Genomic DNA, 15,547 nt, shown 5'->3' with positions numbered 1-15,547 from the left:
AGGTGATCCGAAAAATAAAATGACATCACAGTGAATTATGCCTAAATACAGATGTTGCACAAGAACTCCATAAGTCAAGATTAGAATTTTGATGGCGTTGAAGAGAGTTTTCTGTTTTATAAGACGGAGAACCAAAGGAACCTCCAGCTGATTAAATTCGCTCACGCGTGTAAACTACCGCGCGTGGTCTAAACCTGTCTCGCGTGTATTTCTGGCGAGGTTGATTTGAGCAGGCTCGTACTGCCAGCTAGCCACGACCTGAGCCAGCTAAGGCAGAATGTCAAAGACAGACCAAGCCAGGTACATTACTTCTAGAGCAATAATACCGCATAAAACTATTTAACCAGGATTTCTAAACACCTCGGGTGAAATCGCATGCCACGCGAGGCCATGGGAAGTTCATACAGTTCTTGAAGACACGCATGTCCTTTCAAGTGGCGTAGGCAGCGAACAGAGCGGTAGGGAGACAGTGAGTTCCAGCACAAAGAGGCAAAAAGGAAAATAACTGAATGTTTAATCTTGGGGCAACGCGAATTTCAGCGAGAGTTGGGCCTGGGCGAAACGCCTATGTGAGTCGGTGTGCTGATCAACGCTGGTTACGGGTGACTTTTAATCTGAGCGTTGGAGTAGCCGTCATAGGGCACTAATCATGTCGCATGAGCCGGGCCTGACCGTGCGACAGTGTGCGCCTGCACGTATAACACGGTCACACTCAGTTCTTCTCCCATCCAACTATATTCAGTGATATAAGGTTTGTGTCCGGCTTGACAAAAGCAGAGAGGGAGAGGGATAAGCCGTGGAAGGAAAGAGAGCGTACCTCGTGACGTCACGAGTGCCATCAGTGTGTTAGGACCAATCACTGGTTCCCGATCTGGCCAGTAAGCGTGGCGTGTTGTCATGACGCCAAGCGTGAGCAGTCACCAGTTGGGAAGAGTCGTGCGCATTTATAGAAGGAGCTCTACGATGCCTGGACTCTGAACACGAATACGCCCATATGGGAGTAAAAAAGGGAGTAAGCTGTCCTCTAGCACACCCCGTTTTATAAAAAGGGGTGCGCTAGTGGACAGCTTACTCACTTTTTACTCCTTTATGTTTAAAGTGTGTTGAAGAAAGCGGCGGCCAGCTGACGGACGCGTCGGCTCTGCGAGACAGCCATGGACGTTCTGTCTGGTCTCGCTCACCACCCCTTCGTCCTACAAACGCTGACACGTGAGGTGACGCTATAACGTCCCTCCATTCTGACTAATTAGCGTGGTAAGTTGTCATGGCATCATGTGTTACGACGACACCGACGCCGCAGGAAACGTTTTCTCAATAGCTGTCGCTGTGAAACGATTTTTTTTTTGTCATGTTCAGTGCCAGTTTAATTGCAAAATCTTAATGCAAGATCTCCACGAGTAGGGCTTCAAGAAATGGAGCCAAATGCAGAAAAGTGCAGTCAGCGTACATGAGCACCAAAAAAAAGCATTTCGTTACTGATCCGGAGTTCCCGGGTTCGAACCCGACCGCGGCGGCTGCGTTTTTATGGAGGAAAAACGCTAAGGCGCCCGTGTGCTGTGCGATGCCAGTGCACGTTAAAGATCCCCAGGTGGTCGAAATTATTCCGGAGCCCTCCACTATGGCACCTCTCTCTTCCTTTCACTCCCTCCCTTACCCTTCCATTACGGCGCGGTTCAGGTGTCCAACGATATATGAGACAGATACTGCGCCATTTCCTTTCCCAGAAAAAACCAATTATTATTATTATTAGAAGGGGGAGTTTTTTTGTCGCATTCACACTCAAAGGTGCATCACCACGCTACACACTGAAATGAAATGCCGGAAACACAGGAAATAAGACGAAACACACGAGAAAGAGAATCATCAACTCTCATGCTGCTCCTACTTATACCCTGCTTTTGAAAACCTTTTTCTTAATCCCTGCAGGTTGCAGGATATCTTTGAGGTGTTCGGATTTGGACGGCTTCAAACGGAACCACGGCACATTTGTCTTTCAAATACCTCCAGTTATATATACTGCAGGGTATTTCCTGATCTGAGAGTCACTGCGGATAAGGAGTTGGGGATATTTGCTGTGCGCAATATTCGCAGCCGCAGATGACGCCAACGTTCTCCAACATTTCCCTGCATCAGTGGTGATGATGATAATCATAAACAGGGACACGAGGCAGCGCCGAAAGACAAGACGTGGAGCGACACAGAGCGTGCATGCCGAGCGCGCCGGCTCAGCACGCGCCGTTGGCCATCGCCATAACAGCGAAGCGTACCGCCCTCGCCGTCGACCCTGTTCTCAAGCCGTCGCCACCCGGGCGGAGGACAAGCAACATGGCCGCCACCGAACCCGTTCAGAAGCTCAAGCACCCCGTGCCGCCTGCGGCCAAGGCCACGGGCCCCGCAGCCACCGCCGGCGCCGGGGCCATCGCTGGCATGGAGGCGCTGGTGCCCGACGTCATCCCCAAGATGGCCAAGCAAGCGATGGGGGTCACCTTCCAGCGGGGCGTCGAAGTGCGCATGGGCAACACCCTGACCTGCGACCAGACGGCCACGGCGCCCGAGAGCATCTCGTTCAAGGGCCCCTCGAGCGCGTACTACACGGTGATGATGGTGGACCCCGACGCGCCGAGCCGCGTCTCGGCGCGTCTTCGCCACTGGCGCCACTGGCTCGTCATCAACGTGCCCAACAGCTGCGACGTCAAGGCGGGCGACACGATCACAGAGTACACGGGTCCCAGTCCGCCCAAGGGTTCGGGGCTACACCGCTACGCGTTCCTGGTCTACTCGCAGGGGACCAACAGGATAGCCGAGAAGGACGCGCCGGTGCCGGACGCCCGCGGACAGTTCAACGTGGCCCGCTTCGTGAACGACATGAAGCTCGGAGACCCGCTTGCCGCCAACTTCTTCGTCTGCGAGAGGAACTAGCCGAGCGGACCGCGTCCACGCTGCCGGTCGTGAGCGCGGCAGATTGGCTCGACTGATGACGTGGGGAAATGACGTCACGGCTCACAGGGCGATGTGACGGAAACCGGAAGCTAAATTTTATGACTGAACGAGGTAGCCATGTTGCAGAAGTTTTTTTTTTTTTTTTTTGCAGGCTGAGTGGTTGGCCGCAATTTCCTCGCCGGCTGCAAAATTGCCCGTGAGTGCGCTCCAGATGGTTTGCCTAAGGATCTGTAAGTCAAAGGTGCATCTATCAAGAATGTGTACCAGAAGAGCGTCAGTGCCTGGACTTAAGAGACGAAGCGCGCTCGATGTCTTTGGAAACCTCTGCTTGGCGCTTCACACCAATCTGGAAAGACAATTTTTTTTCCTTTCGTTTCGCTCAAGGAAATTCAACGCTCGCTGAGTAAATAAACACTGTGGAAAGGTCTTGTGCGTCTTTAAAAGCTGCGTATGAGGAGCTATGCATTCCGCTAGCAATCTTGTGCTCAAACATCGTAGCTTGCAGGATAACTTGATAATGCTGAATTGTGGTCAAGCCTCGTTCATCGCGCAAAATGGCAATGTTCTGAATGGTCGGGATAATTTTTGTGACGAACAGCAGTTCATGAATGCCCCATTGCTATTAAAACCAACGCTACGAATAGCGGGGTGATTTGGTTTGCCTTTGCAAAGACATAGTTTCTTTGGCTTCAGTTGTTGGCTAAATTGCGTTCATTGTTTTGGCTGCACGCAGCCCAGCATGACGTACATCACCTACTTTTGAGAAAAAATACGTTGATATACAGTCTACCTTTTGATTCTACTCCTATAAATGGCAGAGCTCATGTGTTACCATCTTGTGACGAAAGCTCTCTGGAGATATCCTTGATGAAAATTCGATGAGGAGTTACGTATACACTAAATGAAGAAAAAGACTGGCCTCGGAGTAGGCTCTTTGAGAGCATACTCAAGTGACACGCGCAAAAAGTCATGCAGCGATGTAAGCAGAGGCACCGCTAAAAACTGTCAAAAGATTTTTTTTTAGCTAAAGTGGAGTAGAGAACGTAGTTACGAGCGCAGTTCTCCTTCGTGCTGTCGCCCGCATAGGCTGCCCAAGTTTCGGACTGCATGCATTTAAACGTAAAGGGTGCGGTCCGCATGCCATAAGAAAAGCATAATGAATAAACAGACCAACCAACACAGCCTTTATTACTAACGCGATGCGCATCACATAGGAAGTAGATATTTGTCATTGACCGTTTGAGCCTGGTGCCAGAAAGCATGCTCTGAAGAAACGTTATAATGTAACGGCTAATGTATTGTGCTCACGTTAAGGTCTTTGTTCTTATTTTTCTTTTAAATGATGAGGAAGTAGAAGGCGAGGTATACTGTCAGCATGAGACACGCATTGTCGATGCAATCATCGCCATGACGACGAGCAGAAGGGCACGCTGCCGGTTGGCGACGCACTGGCATGGCGCCGCAGACAGCCCGGCTCGTGGTCTCGCCGAACGCGCCTCGACGAGAAAGTAGTTGATGCCCACCGGATCGCCGAGGTCGTTTGTGGCGGCGAAGCCCCGCACGTCGAACTTCGACCGTACGCCGTCCACCGCCATGTTTCGCGCACTCAGGCGCCGCATTCCCTGGAAGGTTGTTGGCACTTAAGTACTGGTAACGTTGTGGAAGCGTTGGCGTTAGCTGTTGACACATCCAGGGAAATAACACACATTATGAATTTTGGTTTATGGGGGTTTAACGTCCCAAAGCGACTCAGGCTATGAGAGACGCTGTAGTGCAGGGCTCCGGAAATTTCGACCAACTGGGGTTCTTTAGCGTGCACTGACATCGCGCAGCACACGGGCCTCTAGCAATTCACCTCCATCGAAATGCGACCGCCGCAGCCAGGATCGAACTCGCGCCTTTCGGGTCAGCAGCCGAGCGCCATAACCACTGAGCCATCGCGGTGGCTACATTAGGAATTTGCTAATTAGTAAAAATGCGTCTGTTATAGCAGATTTTTATGCGTTTGCGAAAAGTAAAAAAGAGAAGCAAAATGGAGTGAACAAATCCTCCGATAGTCGCTAGTGTTCAGGGTCGATGCTTGGGAAAGATAAAACAGACTGAACAAGGCACGACCCTCGGCTCGCCAAACACCGAATATAATGATCCATGCACGATTCTGTGCCTTCTCGCGCTGCTGCTTATCTCATTATCGGCTGTTGTTGATGTTTCTCTAACTGCACTGCAACATCAGTAGTTCTGATCGTCGCTCGCTCCTTTCTGAATAACCTGTCCTTGACTCCATACAGACCGTCTGCATGAATAAAATCTGATGCACTAAATTATCGGTATTGATGGCTTGCACTGACGTCATAGATGCCGCAGTGCTAGTGTACTAAAATCACAGCAAAATCATGTGCGCTTATCTAATTTGCTTATCTCCACCTCTTCTGATGTGCAGTGGGAAAACCGTACGTGGTCCGCCGTCACGGCACCTGCGACGTCATGTGACAGCCACCTGTACACTTTGAGCACGAAAATTCAACAAGAGATGCCGCAGGGGTTAGTGATATCGGTAATCAACTGTGTCATAGCCGTTAGTCCCCAGAACAGCAATCGGTACCTCCTTATTGCTTGCTGATCGGTAAGGGACATCGGTCACATTTAGTTTCCCACGTATAAAGTGGTACATTTTGTCCTGTTCTGCCCGCTCCCTATTTAAGAGTGTCGGAAATGGTCTTCAACGAATTGCGAATACCTGCGAATAGACGAGGAACACTAAGCGGTGGGGTCCCGTGTCGTGCGCCGGTCTTGGCCCGATGTACTCCGTGACGACCGTGCCGTCCAGCAGGTTCATGGTCGACGGAACGTTGACGACGAGCCACTGGCGGTAGCTGCGCTGGCTCGGGTGCGAGCGGCTGGGCGCGTCCAGGTCGACGAGCGTCAGCGTGTAGTAGTTGTCGGGCGTCGCGTTGAAGCTCACATCCTCGGGCTGCCGCGTCGTGTTGGAGACGGACAGCGTGTTGCCCAGCGCGACGCTGACGCCCCGCTTGTAGTAGACGTAGAGCACTTCGACGGGCGCGAAGTGGGTGAGGTCTTCGACGACGCCGTCGTACACGAGATTCGCCAGCCGCTCCTTGATGTCCGACTCCTGGCCTTCCACCAGACAGCGGCGATGGGGCAGGACCAGGGACAAGGACAGCGTGAGGAAGACTCTCGCTGCTGGCCGCCACAGAGACCCAGCCATCGGGGACATTGCACTTCTCCCTCTTCTTCTTTAACGCTTTGGCTATTCTTTTTCCGTACGCTCACTCGAGGGAGATAGAGAGTATAACTTTTATTGAAAATAAAAAAGAAAGCGACACGAAGATGTCCTCTCAGGTAGCAGGATGGATGGATAGATGGATCGAAGGTATGAGCGTCCCCTTTGAAACGGGGTGGTGGCAGTTGTCACCATGCTCGACTTTTTCATTATTTTTGCTTAACTGTGTTGTAAATTGTTATTAAAATTCGCCATTTTCTTTAAATACGTTTTCCTACCGCTCTAACCTTAAGTCACCTCTCTGCTTTTGAGCCAACAATCTTCCAATCGCTTTTTGCTAACTTCCACCGCAGATTTATTTACATGACCATTGGTATCTCTAATCCCTAGGGTGTCAGGAAGAGTGACTGTGCCTGCATCGACATCCTGATGGATACAGGAACAAGGCTTCCTAAGGAAGTCCAGCCGCCCTCTGAAGGCAGCCTCGAATCGCCTGTGGTGTGGAACTGTGCTGCCTGTGATTGTTTGATAGTGTCAAAGATGGCATGTAAAAATATGCTGGCGAGTCTGTCGGTTCTCTCGTTCCCTCTGGTACCGACATGAGAACCGGTACCCACTAAATGACAGTATTTATCACTCCTTCTTCTGAGAGACGCTGTTGCCGCAGGATAGTTTGGAAGCATGTTGTACGCAGGTTTTTGAAAATGCTGGACAGCTACCGGATTATACCTGTAAGCTATCCGAGTAACTTTCCTCCTTGTTACAAACCTGACACACAACAACGACACGGCTCCTCGGTTAATAATGAATAGTTCTTGGAAGGGTGGTTGGCGGTCCTATTTGCTCAATGCATTTCTTGAACTTCGTTTGCAAAAACAGTCGCCTTGAGGTTTTGCAATAGAGTAGTTATCAGTCCGGTTGTCTAGCGTATTAATCCGCTAATGATGGTGGTGGCACTCGGTTCTGCGAGCAACAGATGATCGAGAATTGAAACACTAATAGAAACGCTGTTCCCCTTTCGTCTTTTGTATAATATCACGTAAGCCACGACCGAGCAGGCATAAACGAGTGGAATGCGGGCCAAGGAGCGTACAGTTTGGTGTGTGTGCTGGCGACAAATTATGCGGGCAAAACACGGCATTTCTGCACGAACAGTTTTGTTCTATTTTCCCTGACTACATTACATGTTCACAGACGTCGGGTCAAAATTTTCTGATGTTTAATTTATACACAGCAAGAATAAAATATACCCAGCCTCTTGTGTCCTTGTGGACCATTCTGTGCCCTTTTTTGTTTACTCTTGCTTCGGAAGTAAACTCGCCCAACAAGCTACTTTGCCCAGAACAGGGGTGGTAATGATATAAAAACGAAAAGGATCCTGCAAAACCAGAACTGAAATTGGATTTCGGAACATATACGAGCAATCAAATAAGTGCAGGCGGCTTTAGGAGGGCATACAATGAAAATAAATGATTCGGATACGCGTAGCAGTTTTCAAATCTCTTTCGCACATTTTGCTGAACCTGACGCGACGCCACGGATTCGTTATATTCAAGGGGATATCGACGTATGATGACGTATAGTGTGGAAAGGTTAGTGCGATACGTAGCATACATGCTCTACAGGCCGTTAAAACGTGATAGCGCTTGTTATAAACACTGCTCGATGAAAGAAGCCTTTGTTGTCCGCGGAGGCGCGCTTGAGGTGCGTTGTAGCAGCCGGCCGATGAATGAATTGCCGTTCGATTCCGTGGGGCATTGAACACCTAATATGCGATGGCTTTCAAGAGGCACAGACCGTCGACTGCGAGAGCAGCAGACAGCTGCGATGCTTCCATACAAGCGCCTAATATAGTGCTTCCACTTCGGTCACAGTAACATGCAGCTGACGGCGTCATTGACGGCGTCTGATCCCAAAGAGCGAGCAAACCTCTAACGAGTTTGTCGGATTACAGAGAACGTGAAACACACCGTTGACTTTGCTTTAATAAAGTGCTAGCGTGTTGTATTATGAAGTGAAGGTATATTGAAGCGCGCACAATCTCAGCCCGCCACGAATTGGTGAAAGAGAAACTCTGGATAGACGTCTTTACAAACGAAAACACATATTTTCAATGTGCGCAGCACGTATGAAACAGCATATTTTGTGAGGAGCGGTAGTGCTTTATGAGCCGCCATGTCGTATGTGCGTGCTCTTGTGGAAACCTTGAGATCGTGCATTGCTTGTCGAGCAGCTCATGTTCTATGATCCTAGCTTGAATGGCGGAGTTCATCGCCATGTTGCGCATGATATGGCTGGACTTATTTCAAAGACCAAAAGCCGTGCTCGGCACCTTTTGGTCAACAGAGCCGGGATCGATTTCAAGGAAGAGTACATCTTTTGAGCGCCCGGTCTTGGAGACTGCAGCCACCATCATAAACACCTAGATAATGCACGTGCTTTTCCAAACAACTTTCAGAGGATGTGCTATTGATCGGTGCTGAGTGCTAACACGATAAGATTTCGCGCCAATACCTGCGCTTACATGCAAAAGTGTTTTGGCTTGCTTTTTATGGAATTATGAAACTCCTCGTAAACTAGCCCTATAAGCGTTCAGAAGTGGCGAAAATTTGCTGTCAGGTACCTTTCAAGGGTTCCACATGGAGTCAGTTCCACACTCACTGTTTGTGCAAAGAAGTTCCCGAGAGAATCAAGCGCACACTATCAGCATCGTGTTTTCTACAAGCACATTCGTCATTGAAGGAAATGGAAGTGAGTAAAAAATGATTGAAACGGGGATAACAAGAACTTCCGCTGTTTGATCTCACTGTGTTACGAGCGTAGGAACGACACGACGGCTGATGCTCTTACATTAACATTTGTTCTCAAGCTTTTACATCAACATTTATTCTCAAATGAGACACCAGTAGTGCAGCCTATTACGGATGCTTTGAGAAGTAGGTTTAGGCAAGACACTGTGTGACGAGCGTAGAAAGGACGGCTGATGATTTTACATTAGCATTTGTTCTCAAGCTTTTATATTAACATTTATTCTCAAATGAGACCCCAGTAGTGCAGCCTATTACGGGTGTTCTGTGAAGTAGGTTTATGCAAGACACTGTGTGACGAGCGTAGAAAGGACGGCTGATGATTTTACATTAGCATTTGTTCTCAAGCTTTTATATTAACATTTATTCTCAAATGAGACCCCAGTAGTGCAGCCTATTACGGGTGTTCTGTGAAGTAGGTTTATGCAAGGCATATTATTAAGATGGTCATCGCATTTGCAGACGCGTGCTGAGTGCTATGTGATGACAGAGTTGTTCTGCCACACCGCTCCATCTAACTTAATGCAAACTGCGCTTCTGCTAACGCTCGTTTGACCGGTCAAGACCCGCAATATCTATGGAGCGCGTTGCATAAATTTCACGACCGCCTTAACATTACAGATTGTGTACAGAGCCCAGCTGACACTTACAACGTACGTACTCGAGGCTCCGTTTTCTTAGAGTACAGACAACTCACCCCGACGATGCCGTTGGGGAAGAACCCTGCGCCAGCCGTCCAGTTGTCGGCGTTCATCTTGAAGAAGCCGGTCAGCATCAAGGCGACCAGCACGAAGACATTGGCGATGGTGGCCGTGTTCAGGAACACGATGAACACCTGCCGCGAAAAAAAATTCTTCGGTAAATGCGGAGGCATTAAGAAATCTTTGCGGACAATAATCGAAACATTGAGTCGGGGTGACGCAGCTGATTTACGCATGAAATACCACCTGTGCCAAAAGTAACCATGCAACGTTATTTGTTTCTTAAGAGTGAAGTGGAGCACTGATGGTACTTCTCAAGCTCCAAATCTGTGTAAGACAAGGAGAACTGTTCTTTCACCTTCCGAGGCCATTTCGTTTTTAGGGGTTCCGTTAGGGCTTCACTTTATGGCTTAGAACCAAACCCCTTTTCTTGGCTACTTTGACAAGGACGGTATATTGCACATTCAATAACTCTTCTGCACACCCAGCAAATCTGCACAGAAGCATTTTTGAACAGAACATCAATTTATATGAACGCAATTTTTATAATGAATATGAACGCAATTTTTTTCATATAATGTAAGATTTCACTACAACAATCAACATATCTGTAGATAACATGACAGCAGTATTGAATTTTTGTTCTATTAACGTTTTTGCTATCGTCAAACGTGTTCCCCATTGGTTTTATATTTGAGTCATGACTGTCCGATGTGACCGATGGAAACACTTTAAAAGAAAAATTTTGCTACATATCAGAACAATGGACCGTTACATTTAATATTACCGTTAAAGAAGCTTAGAACTTTCCAATTTTCAAAATTTCTGTCCGAAATTGCTGGACATGTACTCTGAGGCTATGTGCCAGCTAATGTTCTGAGGCCGTGGCTTAAAAAACTGTTTAAACATCTGGCCTGTCCTATATTTAGCCAGCGCACACACGTGGTAATGGCGTGCACCGAACAACAAAGTGATGTGTTCACAAGCGTGCTCAGGATTGAATAACCTTTTGACTACAAAAACAGCGCTGTGACAGGGGATGAAGAAGAAAGGACAACCGCTTCTTCGTCTATCGCAGCGCTGTTCCTGTAGTAAAACAATGTACCAACTAGCTTAGCTATCCATTTTACTGGATTGTATAACACCGTGCATGGGAACAGGTATGTACCTATCATTGCACCTAACCTAATCTTACGCGCAAGGTTCTTTCACATGGCCAGAACAATTTAATGGAGTAGAGTTTGCGCTAAGTTGTTAGCGCTTAATACAACAGACAGGAACAGAAAACATTTTGATAGGCGCGAGCGTGGCATTTCAAAATGGCAGCAAAAGGGGGCTACAACGCTTAGTAGAAATGACAAATGGACGACTATAGCGACAGTGCGCTGCAAAGCGCGTTGACAACGTATCTTCCTTCATTTTGTCTTTCAGGCAATAAAGTTTACTGCTGCCCATACACCGCTGCCATGAAACCCAGCAGCGAGGTTTGACAGGGATATTGGCGACATTTATCATAGCGCATCCCAAGGAGACGCGCTCGCGGACGCTGGATGCCATCAGATGTTGCAAAGGCTGCGAGCCCGGGGCCTATCTCAGATGGGAGTGTAATGGGCAAGCACTCAGTCATTGCGCACCGACGTTCTTTGGAACTGAATTTTGTCATGACGAACTGGAAAGCGCGTCAGCGACCTACGGTGACACATATCTGGTCGCGTGGTTTCGTTGCTTTTTCTCTTGGTTAGTGTCATCTACAAAACAACCCTCTATGAAGGAATAATATACAAGAGATATTTTCTACACACCCCTCCACTGGAAAGCTTGGGACTCGACAGGGTGGCTCAACATAAATTTTAATTCTCATACACCGAGCGTTTCTCGTTTGCACGAATTATGGTAGAGAAAACCGGCTCAGACCCGCCGCGGCGGCTCATTGGTTAAGGCGCTCGTCTACTGAGCTGGGGTACCCGGGTTCAAACCCGACCGCGGCGGCCGCGTTACGATGGAGGCGAAATGCAAAAGGCGCCCGTGTGCTATGCGATGTCAGTGCGCGTCAAAGAAGTAGTCGAAATTATTCCGGAGCCCTCCATTACGGTATTTCTTTCTTTTTTTCTTATTACACTCCGACGCGGGTTTGATCCCGGCCGCGTCGGTCACTGTTCGATGAAGGCGAAATCCTAGATTCCCTCCCGTGTACTGCGCGGTGTCAGTGCACATTAAAGAACCCCATATGGTCGAAATTATTCCGGAGCCCTCCATTATGGGAACTCTTTCTTTTCTTATTTCACTCCGACGCGGGTTCGATCCCGGCCGCGTCGGTCACTGTTCATTTAATAATAATAATTGGTTTTGGGGGGAAAGGAAATGGCGCAGTATCTGTCTCATATATCTTTGGACACCTGAACCGCGCCGTAAGGGAAGGGATAAGGGAGGGAGTGAAAGAAGAAAGGAAGAAAGGGGTGCCGTAGTGGAGGGCTCCGGAATAATTTCGACCACCTGGGGATCTTTAACGTGCACTGATATCGCACAGCACACGGGCGCCTTAGCGTTTTTCCTCCATAAAAACGCAGCCGCCGCGGTCGGGTTCGAACCCGGGAACTCCGGATCAGTAGTCGAGAGCCCTAACCACTGAGCCACCGCGGCGGGTGATCACTGTTCGGTGAAAGCGAAATTCTGGATTCCCGTGTGCTGTGCGATGTCAGTGCACGTTTAAAAAACCCAGGTGGTCGAAATTACTCCGGAGCCCTTCGCTATGGCGTCCCACATAGCCTGGGACGTTAAACCCCCTAAAACCATAAACCAACCTTCTTTCACTCCCTCCTTTAACCTTCCCTTACGGCGCGGTTCAGGTGTCCACCGAGATATGTGCGACAGTTACTGCGTCATTTCCTTTCCTCAAAACCAATTTTCAAGCCGCTTGAGAAACTGACTTAATTTTATGATAGAATTTTTAAACCGTTTCTGAATTTTTTTTTCAACCCTTCTGTTGCCATCTTTCTCCTCTCTGTACGAATCTCGCTCCCTGAACCTAGAGTAGCATGTCAGTGGTTTATATGTGACGGCTCTATAGCGAAACGGGGAGGGCGGGGGTTGGGAAGAAGGGGGGGGGGGGGGGGGGGGGGCTTCCTGGCCCTTCGGGGCTGGGATCTAGGGGCTCTCACACATGTGGCGAGGGCTCCTTGTCACCGGGGTGTCTATTGCTAAATCGTCGTCGTTTCGGATGACGCAGTTGTTGCGACGCGCGTCTGGTCTTTCAATCTTCTCTCTCACATCTATTTCAACTCTCCTACTGTTTGCACGTGGAAGCGATTGTGACTAAGCTTGAGCCAGTGGGCAGGCCAGTGCACTTTCCTTTTCGTTCTTCCTGCAGTCGTAACAAGAACAACAGCACGGATCTACACTGTGGCTTCCGCAACCAAGAGACATGAGCGTTGTTGCCGTACGGGCGGCCGTAACTAAATTATTCTGACTATCTATGCCCTTTGTCATCCCTTTTGCGCGTTTCTTTCTTACGTTTACTATATCATTCATTTTTGTCGCTGACAACCGACTTCCAATTCCGGCCACCTAAATTTACTCAAAAGAACTTGCTACCTTGGTGCTTTACTTCATCCTGTTAGTTCATATCTCCACTCTCTCAATACTGTTACCTCCGGTTCCAGGAATAGTCTGTCTTGAATTGGGGGCAATAGCTGGTTATTTAAAGCTTATTCAAATATCTGGATTTATTCAACGTTTATTTTTCTCTTTGATTTGAATACTGTCCGCCTGGAGGTGAAAACGTTACATGAAGAAAAACGCTTCCTTAAGCGCGCGACGTTATTGGTTTTGAAAGAGCTAATACTATAATAAAGCCGCTAACAAACAACATTTACTGCACGCGTATGTGGTAAAAGATCTATTTATTAAGTGCCAACCGTCGGATATTAGAAGTAGTCCACATTTCATCTGGTCTGTTCACCAAATCAGCAGAAGTATTTAGATCGAAGCTAGGGTCTGGTAAAAATCAAGTTAGACTGATTAATGACTATCTAAATTCCAAACCTGCCCTGACCGTTATAAGGCGAGCTTCGTGCAAGACTGGAGATTAATGTTTGACCCCCTGGCGTTCTTCAAGTACACCAAAGGGGCGTTATTGCATTTCGCCACCACGGCTTGGATCAAGCCCGAGAACGCATGATGTTGCCTTTATTGTGTCAGAAGAGGTTCCGTAGTTCTAACAGTAACAAAATAATCAACACCAAAGAAAAAGGTACTGGAACACTAACCAGTCCCCGTGTGGCAGTGCATACGCCTTGCAGTGGTTTCAGCAAACGGAACGGAAAAGCAGACTTCGCATTTGCCCCCATATAGTACGATTCGAGTATAGAACAACCACGCTTCACCCCCACCCTTCTCCTCCTCTTTAAGGATCTTCACTGTACAAAAATGAGTCGACTTCAAACTGGTAAATAGTGCAACATTTATTATTCGCGAACGCGTGACTTGAGCGAAGCAGGACATCTTTGCGTCGTTTCCTCAATGAATACTCTTCTTCACACTTGAACCTCCCCGAGCACGTGATTCATTAAAGAATAGAGGCTCTAACACCCCTTCTTGGCCGCTGTGAATTTTTGAAAACCACACACATATTCTGGAAGCTGCAGAATGACAGAATGACCAACCAACAAAACGATGTTGAAGCGGTCCTCTGCCAAAGAAATCCTCTGCCAAAGAAAACTAATAGAGTGTTCGAGTGTGACGATTTCTGCTATTCAATTTCCATTACTTTCTCTCTTTCTTTCTCTCTTTCTTTCTTCCTTCCTTTCCTTCGTTCTTTCTTCCTACCTTCCTTTATATCTTTCTTTCTTCCTTTCCTTCCCGAAAGCGGGACGCTGCGGCCATTTTAGCTCCTTACTGTTACTTTCCTAGTTCTCTCTTTCTTGTTACACCAACACTGACAGTCCTCAGGGATTCGGAGATTCTTCACCCATTCTTCTTCTTCTTCTCCTTAGTAAGCATGGCCCATTGGACATTACTCGTCTTCTTCTTCCTGTTCCCCGCTTTCCCCTTCCTGACAGCCAACTGCGAGGAACAGGCCTTCACCCCGGACGGTCCTCTGACAACTACTCCAGCTATTTCTAATAATTTCTAGCCATACAATTCAAGATCGCGCAAAAAGCACAGCGCCATATCGCAATTCCATACTTAGCTTTACCAATGCCCTTTGTTCTCTTCGTTCCCTTTTGTTGCGGATGTCCCGTTCCCCTACTGAACTGAGAAGTTCCCGTGACACACAGAAACACACGCGCTTGCTCCCCGACAGCCGACGGCTTGGGGTAATTGGGCGGACGTACAGGCCCGGGGCGCCGGCCCGACATCGGAACCCACCTTGGGCTTGGCGACGAGCGCCGCGGTGAGCAGAACGGGCACTGCGGCCGCCACGATGTCGGGGCACGGGTCGAAGCCCGGCACGTGGTAGTTGGCCAGCGACTGCTCGAACAGGAGCCGCTGCGAAGAGACGGCAGACCCGGACTCCGGTGTCGAGCCGTTGCGGTACCCCTGCGAGCCAGAAAACGAAAGCTCAATGACGCTTTTTGACTTTGTGCCAAAAGTACGGAATCGTGAGCGAGTATTTTAATCATAGCAGACTTCCACTATTTTACAAAACAGTCATAAAGGGACAAAAAAATTAAGACGAGAGTTTGAATTCTTGATGACATGGTCTGCTTGGTACATGGCGGAAAGAGCAAAACAGCGTGAAGGCAGGGAGAGAGGGACTTCTCTCTATCTTCCTGCCTTTGCGCTGTTTCACACTTTGCATCGCTAAAACCGGTTTGAGCTAGTTGGTCATGCACAGGCTATAGAGTGAGGCAGCATGG

At 48.4% G+C, this 15,547-nt stretch overlaps 1 protein-coding gene and 2 pseudogenes across 2 annotated transcripts in view; 1 reads left to right on the top strand and 2 right to left on the bottom strand.

Moving 5' to 3' along the window:
• The window catches only part of LOC144121447 (high affinity cationic amino acid transporter 1-like), a 337,746-nt gene that overhangs the window by 85,030 nt on the left and 237,169 nt on the right, over nt 1-15,547 (bottom strand). The window contains exons 4-5 of the mRNA XM_077654651.1: nt 15,057-15,227; nt 9,686-9,823 (exon numbers count right to left, since the gene is read on the bottom strand). Coding sequence (XP_077510777.1) covers nt 9,686-9,823; nt 15,057-15,227 — 309 coding nt within the window. The remainder of the gene's footprint in view (nt 1-9,685; nt 9,824-15,056; nt 15,228-15,547) is intronic.
• Nucleotides 2,173-3,368, top strand: LOC144121451 (protein D3 pseudogene; annotated as a pseudogene).
• LOC144118338 (protein D3 pseudogene) lies at nt 4,211-6,166 on the bottom strand (annotated as a pseudogene). Its single transcript, XR_013312013.1, has 2 exons — nt 5,678-6,166; nt 4,211-4,562 (listed from the first exon to the last, which is right to left on the bottom strand). The product of XR_013312013.1 is annotated as a protein D3 pseudogene (transcript).

The sequence above is a fragment of the Amblyomma americanum genome, chromosome 2 (assembly GCF_052857255.1).
Source record: "Amblyomma americanum isolate KBUSLIRL-KWMA chromosome 2, ASM5285725v1, whole genome shotgun sequence".
In the NCBI taxonomy this organism is placed as follows: Eukaryota; Metazoa; Arthropoda; class Arachnida; order Ixodida; family Ixodidae; genus Amblyomma; species Amblyomma americanum.
This window is presented reverse-complemented; position numbering and strand designations above follow the sequence as displayed.